The sequence below is a fragment of the Cariama cristata genome, unplaced genomic scaffold (genome assembly GCF_000690535.1).
Source record: "Cariama cristata isolate BGI_N322 unplaced genomic scaffold, ASM69053v1 scaffold8279, whole genome shotgun sequence".
NCBI classification, from domain to species: domain Eukaryota; kingdom Metazoa; phylum Chordata; class Aves; order Cariamiformes; family Cariamidae; genus Cariama; species Cariama cristata.
In genome coordinates, this window is record NW_009633988.1 from 292 (window position 1) to 12907 (window position 12616).

General features: G+C 45.9%; 3 protein-coding genes across 3 annotated transcripts in view; 2 read left to right on the forward strand and 1 right to left on the reverse strand.

Moving 5' to 3' along the window:
- Positions 1-2604: 2604 nt before the first annotated feature.
- FAM26F (family with sequence similarity 26, member F) lies at positions 2605-5467 on the forward strand. Its single transcript, XM_009706986.1, has 2 exons — positions 2605-3120; positions 5051-5467. Exons 1-2 carry the CDS (start codon positions 2605-2607, stop codon positions 5465-5467), a joined length of 933 nt encoding a protein of 310 aa, XP_009705288.1.
- A 3715-nt stretch (positions 5468-9182) lies between these two features.
- Positions 9183-12616, reverse strand: part of TRAPPC3L (trafficking protein particle complex 3-like) — a 19334-nt gene continuing 15900 nt past the window's right edge. Inside the window, exons 4-5 of the mRNA XM_009706989.1 lie at positions 10453-10638; positions 9183-9403 (exon numbers count right to left, since the gene is read on the reverse strand). Coding sequence (XP_009705291.1) covers positions 9284-9403; positions 10453-10638 — 306 coding nt within the window. The 3' untranslated portion in view covers positions 9183-9283. The remainder of the gene's footprint in view (positions 9404-10452; positions 10639-12616) is intronic.
- FAM26E (family with sequence similarity 26, member E) overlaps positions 11309-12616 on the forward strand; it is a 4021-nt gene continuing 2713 nt past the window's right edge. Inside the window, exon 1 of the mRNA XM_009706988.1 lies at positions 11309-11913. Within this exon, the coding sequence (XP_009705290.1) occupies positions 11374-11913 (540 nt within the window). The 5' untranslated portion in view covers positions 11309-11373. The remainder of the gene's footprint in view (positions 11914-12616) is intronic.

Sequence of the window (12616 nt, forward strand, 5' to 3'; positions counted from 1 at the left end):
TCCTCTCGGAAGGTATGAAATTTAATATGAAATTTAATGCCAATCAATGCAAAAGCAACCATTAAATTGGAATTCTGGGTTCTTTAACAGAAAACTATTTCTCTGAACTCTTTCCAGTTAATACTTTACAGCTGTTGCAGCAAGACAAGTGTTAATTTAGAGGGCAAGCAAGAGCTGGCCGGGGAGAACTGTGCTCAGAGGTGACCAGGATGCGCAAGCAGCCGAACCGTAGGGCTCCGCATGCCCCAGGCCCCCAGCTCCTCCTGTCTGGGACCCATCCAGCCCCCTGGGACCCCCTCCAGCTCCCCAGGACCCCCCCAGAACCCCTCCAGTCCCCTGGGACCCCCTCCAGCTCCCCAGGACCCCTCCAGGACCCCTCCAGTCCCTCGGCTCCCAAGGCTGCCGCCAGCAGGGGGCCCCCAGCCGTCGCTGCACCCCACTTGACTCCTAGCACAGCTAATCCCCCGCTTTCCAACCAGGGTGGTCTCTCCTCCCTCTCCCACCTCTTTCTGCCAGTCTTTACTGGACACGTGTTTGCTCGGAGGGGAGGGTTAATCCTTTTTCACACAAAGCTCCCCTCCCTTTTCCCGGAAAGCCTGTTCCTGAAATCGTATTTTATTACTGCTAAAATTAGGCTCCGAACAAGCAGGGTTTCCTGGCTGTACTTTTTCCCCTGTGTGGTCGTTACCTGCTCCAGAGAGCTGCTCCTGGCCCTCAGGTTCCCTGGTTCTCGGAGGCAGCCCACCTCCCCGTCTCTGTAATGGGGTGTCTCTGCAGCGGTTTCACCTTGCTTCTGTTATTTCTGCCATCAACTCAGTGCTTCACAGATGATCAAAAAGCAGTTAAAATTCTTGAAATTACTGTAAGGACATAGAAAACAAACTCATGTCAGTCTGCTGTTCTAGCAAACTGTGATTCAGCTGCAAATCTGGTATACGCCCCATTTCCCCTCGTGTAAAAAATGATACTGGAATCCTAGAGAATGGTTCTGGTGGAAACATGGATTTTAAAAAAAAAGTATACAAAGGTATACATCAGAGAAGGACTGATTAAATATATTAGGAGCTCCTCAGCGTGGAAAAGAGGGGGCTATGATGAAGGTGTATGAGATCATGAGATGATGGAGACACCGGGTAAGGACCCTTCCAGAACTTGGGGGCATCGAATGGGGTGGGGGTCAGGTTTGAATGAAGGTTAAGCACCCTTGCTATGCAATGTTTTGGCTGTTAAAAAGTCTGCATGAGTTAAAATTGAAACCAGACAAATTTAGAGAAGAAATACCTCAACAGGTGTTAGATGCAAATGAAATCCCCAAAATGCAGATTCTCAGGGTGTGAGTCGTCCCCGAGCTTGCCTTCCCCGTCCCTGTGCTCCTCCTCAGCTATCCGCGGTAGCCAAGAGGCGACCAGACTAACTCAGCCTTCAGTCTGACCCACTCTTACTGGGCTTGTGTCCTTTTTGGTTTGACGTCTTTGTATTATACCACTGCATAATAACAAAGCAAAGTCTCTTCCAGACCAAGGCCAGCATTTTGACTCTAAGATGCCAGATAAGTGGTGGTGGCAGAGCAGATGACGGTGACCACCCGCTCCGCGGCTGGCTGCACATCTGGTTGTCACCAAGGATGCGATGACAGCAAACTACCGCACTGCCTGCATCACCTCAGAGAGCTTCAGCGGCGTGGCTACGAGCAAGTAACAAAGCCTCAACTTCCTTAAGGCTGAGTGCCAGTTCACCTCATCTAGCTTTAGACAAGACAAACCTTAGCTAGGAGCCTGGGCGAGCTCCCTCGACATGAATGAGACCCACGGACTCTGGGAGCAAATGTTTTCGTAGGCAGCTGAGTCTTCCAAGCCCAGGAATCCCCTCCAGATATTTTTCTTCATCATGCAAGCCTTTTCCACTTTATGTCATCTGCTCGGTTTCGGGGTGGGTTTTTTTTCTGGGCTCCAAAGTCGCTCCAAACCTGCTATGGAGGGGACTCCAAAGTCTGGTTCCTGGCACATGGTACTCTGGTAGCTGGAGCTTTAGTGGAAATCACGTGCTGGGTCATCGCTTTGTATGCACTGGCTAATTTGCTCTAACTACTTTAAAAAGACCAATGAAAAGTTAACAGGATTATAGTTGAATTTTCTTCCATAAGAGAACAAGCCATATTGTATTGCTAATAATAAGGCAGGATGAAAAACTGTACACAGTTTTGGGTGGTTTCCTCACATTTTATTCACACTTCTAATCTGTCGCCTCACTGAGAAGCTTCACTGAAAAGATGGTGAGGTTTAAGCTGTTGCTAGTTACAATGCACATGTGGACAAATACAAACAATCTTTATAGAAAAAAAAGTAGATCTTTGTTGTTTTGATGTTGATTAGTGGGGTGGGTTTGGAGTCTGGTCTCCGCTTGACCTCGGCACTGTGCAGTGAGCCCCTGCTCCTCTGTTTCCTCCAAGCCGAGCGGCTCCTGCGTCTCCCTGCAGCACCGCCAGCAACAGAAAGTGAAAGCTCTGCCAGTTTCTTTAAGCCGTGGGAGCTTCAGGACACTCGTCTTTCTCTTTTCCTTTTCTGACTGAGATTTCGCTCTCCTCAAAGCAAGGGAAGGCAGAAAATGGATAAGTTACGCGGGGTACTGGATTTCTGCATCCACCACCAGACCGTTCTGAGTTACAGCTTTGTGTCCCTGCTGACGGCTGCCAGCGAGCACATCTTCTCATCCGTGGTGTTCAAGTGTCCCTGCGATTCTGGGAACATGCTGTACGGCTCCATCTTCCTCATAGTGCCCGCCTTCATCCTCTTTCTTCTTGGCTACGTGGTGAACCCCAAGACATGGCATCTGCTGACTGGCGTCTGCTCTTTGGATAAGCGGGCAATCTGCGCCCGTTACTGCCAAACGCTGGTGCTGGTGACAGCCAGCGCATCGGTGGCCCCGGTCACCTGGTTGGCGGTGGCCCTGCTGGGAGCCAGCTTCTACGAGTGCGCGGCCAGCGGGAACAGCCTGATAAAGAGCATCATGTGTAAAGATAAAGGACAACAGTGCCAAGATCTGGTGGCCAAAATCCCCTGTAATCCGAAGTTTTCCGAGGAGGTATCGAAGGAAGCCCTCAGCCTTCAGGCGCAGTCCCAGGTAACGCCTCGCCGCTCGTCACCCTACGGGCTTCAACCCCGGCTGCCCACCGCGGGCTTCTGCCTGCTGGGCACCGTAAGCGGTCCTTCTCTCTCACGTCCTATAAGTACCAAAAGTACACAATTAGCAAAAATTCATTGGCAAAAAACCCCACACTATCAGAAAGGTAATGAGCGTATGTTCGCGCTGTTTTCTGGTTTCGCATGTTTGGTGTTTGATTTGTTTGCAATCGCTGGGCACTGGCGTTTACAAAACCTCTTTCAGTGGTTCTCTTCCCAGCCTAGAGATCAGGACTTTCCACAGGGCATTTTCTTCTCGTTTAACTTAGGCATTGTGTGAGTTCTCTTTTTCCACTTTTACTTCTCTAAATACCTCAAACTTCTTTGTGTAAGCACACATTAGCTGAGGTCGCGAACGGAGAGAAAGCTGAAGTCTGCTTGCGACAGAGAACTGGCAAGTGAAGCAAATAAGGGCAGCGTGTTCAACTACGAATCTCAGCGCTTGAACCTGTTCATAATTTCACACTTGTATTCTAAGGAATAGTTAAAATACGTATCTGTCTTATTAAAGTGTTCTTGTGCTGAAGGCAAACTGCATGATCAAAAAAATAACACTTGTGGGTGGGTTTTTTTGTTTGGAGCGAAATGAGACCCCCAAATTTTGGCAGCACTCCAGTACTGTTTCTGGGTCTCTTTGGTTGTTGTCTTAACTCCAGTAGAAAAATCAGGTTTTATTACTTTTTCTCAAGAAAACATTAAGGCTGGTTAATGGAGTTAAGTTTATAAGAGATGATCATTACTTGGATTTTTATAAGTTCATGTTTAGTACAACTGTTTATTAAAACTAAAAAAGTGTTTATATTTGTTAACTTTTTAGCATACTGCTCCTCCAAGAAAAAGGCTGAAAAGGGACAAACTCTGTACCATTAATTCAGATAGGGTAAGAATGAAGCAAAATCAAGGAACACTGACCGTTACTGATATTGCAAGGAAATCTAAAAGAAACAAACCAGGCAAACAAAACCAGAAGAAGTGTGAGAGCATTTTTATTACTGGCCATTATTTTTAATATCTGATCTACTTTCAACAAAATTAAGAACCAAAAAGACCACAAACTCATTTCTCTTTAGCACTCAATGTTTTTCACTTGGAAAAAAAAAATAAAGTCAGCCTGAGGTGAAAGGAGATGCTGTGAGATCTCTGCCTGGAGCTTCCAGCTAAGCACCCCTGGGTGCTGGAGGGACCAGCATCTACTGGGACACCCGCTCTAGGTGGGGCCTCTGAGGCTTACCTAGGGATGTTAGGGCATGCATAAAACGAGAATGAATTCCCATTTTCAACAGTCAAGTCCGTGTCCTGCCTACAAAACATACAGGACACGACTTTTCCTGTGTCCTGTGGCAACTGGCTGGTTTTCGCAGGCTCGGACATGAGGGAGAGGAGGTCCTTTGGAAGAGCACATCAAGCACAGCCAGCAGGAGGTCTGATTCGCAGCATCAGGGAGATCCTGCACCCCCTGTACCGTAAATCTGACCACAACTGCAGAAAGTGCTGGTCAGCATCTTGCCTCGAAAGTTAAAAAAGCTGGATATAACTGAGAGAAGGTCTTCGCTCCACCTTCTCTTTTTGTGGTATTCACCCTCAGCCCGCAAGACCAGTTCGGGGGTGTAGCAGCTGGGTAAGGCTGGCTGGACTGTGTGCGCGGCAGCCTCCCTTTTCATAGAATCATAGAATCATTATGGTTGGAAGAGACCTCAAAGATCATCAAGTCCAACCGTATACCTGATGCCACCTTTTGGCAGTGAGCAGACCGATACAGGCACTCCAGGGTGTCTTCGCCTACGGTTCTCATGTCTGCCTCAGTGTTAAGTTCTGCACTCCTACGTATGACCATGCAAACCCACCGTTAACCCCTCTCTCTCTTTTCCAAGCTGATAGGATGGCTCCTGATAGTCGTCATCATGGCCATAGCACTGATCTCAACATGTGTCAAACGCTGTCGCTCCCCGGTTAGCTATCTTCAGCACAAGTTCCAGGCAACTTACTTGAAAAAGGAAGAGGAGGTCTTTGAGAGGAAGGTTCAAGAGCATGCAACCAGGCTGGCAGAAAGAAATGTGGATGACTTTTTTGGAGGCACTGACCCAGCATCATTTACGACTCCCAGCAATACAGACTGGCAGAACATTTCGCTCCTCTATACCTTCGATCCGCAAAAGCAGTATTACAGCATGTTACACGCGTACGTTAACGAAAGGAGAGGCAGCAGCAACAGGGTCATGCAAGGAGATCAGAATCTCCTTGTTTCAGAGTTGGTGGATGAAACAAGTGCAAGAGAATCAGGGTTTTAATGAAACAAATCCTTGGCAACACTGGCAGTATTTTAACCCTATTGATACCAGACTCTTATTCTGTGCTTTTACTGAAATCTATGCGAATTGTATGTAAAAGCTGATAGCTGTAACCCTCAGCAGATTTGTTTTTAAATACGCTTTATTGCTTTTGCTTAAGTACCTTTAAATAAATACCTCTGTCACGATGGGAGTTTTCATACGCCGTTGTTCATTAAGAAGAGTCACCTGTGTAAAATAATAAGCATCCACAAAGATGTGAGCACATACTATGGCAAATTATTACCAAACCCCTTAAGGGCATTTGGCAGCTGAAGTGACAACATCGAACCCTCGTACCTGGCAGCATCAGAGAGACAAAAAGGCATGGAAGTTTTGATCAGAAATTCAGCTTAGTTTATTAGCTCTCACTTGACAATATATCTTTCAGTGGAGCTTAGAGCAAGATCTAGACTGAAATATTTGCTTTCAGTCAACTGGTTTCTCAAGGCAAGGACTGTATCTTTTAAAATCTGGGAAGCAGTTAGCGTTTTGAAGCTACCTGTGCATAACAGAGGAGTCCATCGGAATGACTTTGGCTGCTTAGCAGTTTGAACAGGTGAGCAAAAAGATTCCAGCCATTTTACCCCACCGGCCCAGCAGCCTTAGGTAGTACCAGTAAAACTAAAAGCTTCCATGGTGGCAAATTTTCTTTACCACTGCCTGATCTTGATCACCTTTTGCAGCAGACCTTCTTAATTATCTCTACTGCTCATTTCCTGTAATCGTAAAGCTCTTTAATGGAAAAAAATAGGCATCTGGATGCTGCAGGGAAAACACACCAACATTAAACTTCCTGTTTATATTCCATTTATATTTTTTTTCTGAAAAATACATAATTATTACGGGGTTTTTTAAATATATAATATTACTTACAGGGTTTTGGTCCTGGCATCAGTACCTAAGCTACACTTGAATGCCCCTGCCAAATGCATTATTTAACTTGATCCAGAATGGAGTCGAAGTGCAAAGCAGCACGTCTTGAGGAGTTAGGCTTATGCTTAACATGGCAGTACAGGTGAAGCTTATATTGACAAATATTTATAGCACAGCTACATACTTAAGGACATTAGAAATCTTCAATCCATATTAGCAAATAATAATGTTCTTACCAAAGAACATCTAATTATAAGAAACAAAGATGCTAGTTTTGAATGAAGAATGCTAAAGCTCAGTTTTTCTCTGAAAAGCTTTTTTTTAGGGAGGTGAGTCAGATTGTTTGGTCCGAGCTGTCCTTTCACTCCTCCCAGAAATCTTCTCTTTCTAGACAGTAAAGTCTAACTTGGAAACAATTCAGACAGACAGAGAGGAATCCCATGAAGTTGGTTGTTACAGTCATTTTCCAAGGAAGAAGGAAGGGAAGAGCCTGTTTTAACTAGCTGGATACAACTAGCTTGGAAGCTTCCTTCTCATTATAAACTGAAAATAACACATAAAGGGAAAACAAGATTTAATTCTGTATGTAGAAAAGAATTTTTAAAAGCATTCATTTTCTCACAGAGTCACTGACTTGCTCAGTGCTCTTTTCCTTCCAAGAAACTTGATGATAATGGAGTAACAAGGGTCCAGTTTGGTACTTGTGCCTCCAGGAAGCACGGTTCAGTTAAAAATGTACCGTTTTACCTCTTGTGTTGAAGAGTTCATTTGTTCATTGACGTCTAGAGAAAGATAAATCTATTCTGGAATGTTATAAATGGGAAGAAAACAATGTCCTGGCCCCACTGTGATGAGCGCCAAAATGTTCCTTGACGCAGTGGGGCCGGGCTTTCCCTTAGAGAGATAAGAAAACACTTCAGGAGGGATGGAAAGCCTCCAGGAACAAGCCATGCCTTATTTCATTTCCTGACGAGAAGCTGCAGCAAAAACACCCTCAGAATTTGTGTTAATCCTCTCAGCTGCATCTGGGTGGGCTTTGCCCACTTCCCACTCGTGGTCGCAACTGCCAGGGTCTCATTACCAAAGCTACCTCAGCTTTCCAGGGGAGACACGGAGCCGGCACTTCTAATTAAAATCAATGAGTAAAGGCTCCAAATGGGACTGCAGTACAGATCTTCAAGTTTGCTGGCAATGGTGGCAGTCTATTTTTCAGAGACAAAGTGATTTTTGGGGGAAGGAAAAAATTAATATCTATGTATAAGGGTAGAAGCAGATTTTTATATATTGGTTTTGTATGCAGTCATGTTTGAATTTTGATTTTTCCCTCACCTTTATGTAACACTTGTGTCTTCTAGACGTAATTACATTTATAACAAGAGAAATTTCAGAGAAGCTTCAGCACACCTGTGATGCTCTGTTAGCCACCTTCAAAAGAAGTGCCTACACTGAAATGAAACAGGGAGGAACCCTCCTCTGAATGTGCTACCAAGTGAGACAAGCAAAAACCTGTATGTGCATAGGGTAGCTGATGTCAGCAACTAATGGTAACGCAGTGTGGGTCACTATTTTTTCTGTAGTTTATTACCATTTTTCTACCTAACATTTATTTACTTCATAAGAGAGAGATTATCGTGAGGATTGTACAGCTCCGGTGGGAGTGAACCCCGCTGTCCCCAAGGTAAGAGGTGCCCCTTACTCAGCAGGATTAAGAGGTAAACAGACGGAGGGAAAAATAGGAGGTGAGGGTACAAATCACAGTGATCAAATCAGAGGTAGCTCTGGGCTTCACTGAACTGAATTGAGGGTTTGCATTTCGATTTAAAACAAGGGCTTTGGTGAGAAGAAGGTGAGCTGGCTTTGTGGGTAGGGTGCTGTGCTAGGACTCGGAACCTGGGTTTTTGTCCAACCCTTACCCTGATATCTCGCATTAGACTGGACAACATGAAACCTTTCCTAAAACTCAGGTTCTCTGTGAGGCTGCTGTTTCTCTGCTTCAGTCACGTGGTGGTAACAGAAGTCCTCTGCCAAGTGGCAGATGTTCAACGGCCGGTGATGAAGGTCGGGTAAGAACAGAGGCAATGACCAGCAAACTGATGTTTGGTAATCTCTGAATTTTTATTCCAGTTTCCTTAGGTGAAGTACAAGTCCACAGTGACTATACATTAAATACAGCATGCTTGGTTCAGTTTGGTCATCAGATCGGTGCTCTTGAAGGGGAGACTGATATGAAAAGGCCCGTAGCTTGAAGCAACACCAGCATTGCCGCGGTCGTCAGAGTGCTGCAACCAGACGTAGGCGCAGAGCTGAACGGGCATGCCAGCAAAACCGCGTTCGGGGCCTGAAAGAGCCGCAAGGGACCGGCTCCTGCCACCAGCGAAACCGCATCCCTCTCTGGTTTCAAGGGGAGCAGGGTGAGCCGTGTGGAGGATAAGGAATGGCAAACCATCACGCACCAAAACAGGCCCCTGGCAGGGAGAGGCTGCATGCAGCAGTCACAGCAACGGACTCGTTATTCCTAATTGCAAACAGCCAGGGAAGTAACGCACCCCTTAGCAACCGTGCCTCTAAACACCACCGACAAACGGAATGGGAAAAGGTGGTCACCGTGAGCTGAAAACTGTTGGCGTCCGAATGAGTATTTTGCATCCAGCGTGCATTAAATACCAAAACAAAACCCCCGTTCAGCTCAAGAGCATGGTTATGTGAGAAGGAAGAATACTGATACCTGTGTCACGACAATTAACATTGCTCTGCCCCTCCTGTTTGCCGCCCGGCTCGCTTCACCTTTCAAAGGTAGGACTGGTGCAGCCGGCTGAGGGAAGCCTTTTTTACCCTGCCTGTCTTCTCCAGAAACAAAAGGTGCAAAATATCCCTCAGCAAGGGTTTCTCCCAACATTTCTTTCATTTGTTTCTTTTGTGCTTTCTGTCTTCAGCCTTCCTTAAAAACGTGATTCCTATTTCTGTCACAGCATCGCCCTTCAGCCTGTCCTGCAGGAAGGTAACATCTGCTGCCAAGTGAACCTGGAAAGAATCACGTCTGATCTGTTAAGCAAAGAAATGCCCTTTTTTTCCCCTCCCTCCAGTATAAGGAGCTTTCCCTCTCTCTCTCACCACAAGGGGATCCCCTTTGTCAGGTTTCATAAGAAACAGATTTCAAGATTGTTTTAAAATCTCTTTCCCAACCAAGTTAATAAGAAGGAAGTTTATACACACTGGAATTTGCGTAATACATTGCCCTTCATCCCAGTGCTTTGCTTTCTTCCAAGAACCTAAATTGGGTACTTGATGATTCTGTCATCATAAAATTTCCTGGTCATGCACGAATACTTATAATACTTCTGTTAATTAGTCTTTCAACAGGTACTATAATTCTGAGACTGACGTAGATACATAATACTTGTACAGCTTTTGTTTTCTTGAAACGTAAGATATAGGACAAATTAGATGCTGACAGAAACATAAAGCAGCCCAAAAGTGCTCTTCCAGAAAACACCACAGAAGCTGTACAGCTCAGCGACTTTCAAACAATGCCCTTTGTTTATTCTTTTGTAAAAGTCTTAAATTTAAGAACAAAATTTGGAATGCCATCTGATACACTCCTGATGCTTAGGTTTTAACGTTACACTCATCCACACTTTGTTCTCCCTTTCAGCAGGCGCTGCGGTAACCTCAGAATATTATTTATGTCCATGTATTTGGAAAGGCTCAGGGACGGCTAATCCTGGTTACAGCTATGCGGGGAGGTAAGACAGGCTGAAGGGGCAGGGGGGAGGCCAGCACGCCCTCCGGCTCGCCCCATTCCCTGTTAGCCAGCCCCCCCGGTCCCAGCTTTTGCACCGGAGCCGGGCGCTGAAGAGCCAAGCAGGGATGGTGCGGAGGTGAGCCCGTCGGTGTGCTTCTCGGCCTCAGCATCCCACATCACTCGGGCTCTCTTTTATTTAGAGACAGACATGCGGTCTGAGAGAGAGGTTCGGCATTACTACATCTCATTTATCTGAGCAAGTGGGTTTGCTTTCCCGTGCCTCTGCAGATTAACAAAGAACGGAGAAAACAGACGTGCCCTTCCTTACCATTTCCAAGGCACCTCGAATCACCCCGCAGAGGAGGTTACAGTAGCAAAGTGATGCTCGTTCTGCTGGCAGCTCCTCCACAAAGTCCACTAGTGGGTTTTTGTCCAGGATTAAGGAGAATTCATTCCCTGCGGCACTGCTGCAGCTCACACTGGGGGTGACCCCAAGGTACATCTTGAAAGCAACCTGCAAAAGGATGAAACTTTGCTGCTTCAATTTGTTGCGTGCAAACCAGAGGGTTAAACTTTAGGATGTAGCATCCTGTAGATTAGCTTTACCCCTGGAAAATAGGGAGAAGGGAGAGACAGGCTGGGAATCAACCCAGATTTGTCTCTTCTGTGATCAGCTTGAGCCAGAGACACAAATCTGGCACTCTGTGATGCTCCAGGGAAGTACAGCAGATGGCTGCTTATTCTGTTTTTGATGCTCCTACATTTACAACCCCATACAAAGTGGTTTTGCTGTTATCGCTCGTCTGCTTTCAGTCATGTCGCGCTCCCCTGGGACCATTAGCATCTATATTAGGGCCTTCCCTACATCGCCGGCGACTTTGACAATCACAGCTCAAGCACTCCTGCAAGTGGTGGCTGTGTGTTTTCACTCTGGTCTCCATCTGCAGTCACAAAACAACAACAAACCACCAAGAACAGGACTGCCAAGCCTAGAAACTTACTGGATTATATAGAGCATTGCTTGCCTGCCTTCAACTGCTGATGGATGTTGCTGTAAACACGCAACATCTGCTGTGCTGGTGGAGGGCTCCCCTGTGAGCGCGTTTCTCCGGACGGTGACATCACAGCGTTATCCGGGCAGGCCAGCAGAGCTCGTCCTCTGCAGAGCTCCCCCCGCTACATCGCTACGGGCTGCTGCGACCGAAGATAAAAGTGTCTTGATTTTTCCCTTTTTTAGTGAGTATCAAACATGGATAGTTTCCAAACAGTCCTGAAATTCTTTATGAACCAGAAAACTGCGATAGGTTACAGCTTTATGGCGCTGCTGACAATGGGAGGTGAACGTGTGTTTTCTCTTGTTGCTTTCAGATGTCCCTGCAGCAATGAAAACTTCAGGTACGGTTTGGTATTTCTCTTTTCCCCAGCTTTTGTTTTGCTGGTTATTGGATATTTCTTGAACAGCAAGACCTGGAAACTCTTTACAGGCTGCTGGGTGAATCCCAGAAAAATATTCCCCCGAGGGAATATCTGCAATTGCTTTTACGTCTTCGGACAAATCACTTTAAACGCGCTGGTAGCCCCAGTGATGTGGCTTTCTGTGGCTTTGCTCAACGGAACTTTTTACGAATGTGCCATGAGCGGCTTGAAAAATCCTGCCTACTTACATGCAGTTTGCCACAGCAAATCTGCAAAGTGCTTGGAAGAGCTCCACAAGGTAGCCTGTGACAAAAGCTCCATGCCCTTTCCAGAGAGCGATGAACTGAAACGAACTCTTCAAGCACAGTCCCAGGTAAGAAAAACAAATAAAGAGCATTATGCAGTTTGTACTGCTGCTGTGATTGATCTGTGGAAGATCCTGATGTCAGATGCTCAGGCAAGACCGCTGGTTTCACATAAACAAAGTCTGGGCATGATGCGAAGGCTGCACATGATGTAGCCTTGCAAAATACGATCAATCCATCTTTTAGTTCAGGGTGAGCGGTGCCAAACCTCCTGGGGGGCCCCGCTGACGGGCAGGATTGATAAGACCCGACAACTTAAAGCTTTCTTCCTGCCTGAAGGGAAAAAACTACTGCATCAGTTAGGAGGCTCAATTAACAGATGTCTCCCCCTTAAAGGGGTCTGTCCCCTTCAAACATCCATCCATACCACGCTCTCCTGTTTTATACCACCATGACAACTGTAGGTCACCAACAGTAGAAATATTCTGGAAAATCAGATCTGTGACAGATTTGTGACTGCTTACACAGTACGTTTCTGTTTGTTCATGATGCCAGACGAGAGCGTGTTTTTCTCCTGCTTGGAGGAAGAAAGAAACACTGAAATAAAACAAGCAGAAGGTGCCAAGCTGAGATTGTGTTACATTTTACTGTATTTATGTGACACAGTTCTGCTCGCTGCCTTTTAACGTAAATAAATTCAGAGATAAAAAATCAAAAGAAAGGGAAAGAAAAAGAAAGAAAAGGCTACAGAAAATGATGGAAAGAGGAGTG

What these genes read in the sequence shown, in the direction of transcription:
- FAM26F (XM_009706986.1), top strand. Translation starts at nt 2,605, where the DNA reads ATGGATAAGTTACGCGGGGTACTGGATTTCTGCATCCACCACCAGACC. An exon ending in GCCTTCAGGCGCAGTCCCAG is followed by an intron (nt 3,121 to 5,050) that starts GTAACGCCTCGC and finishes CTCTTTTCCAAG; the next exon opens with CTGATAGGATGGCTCCTGAT.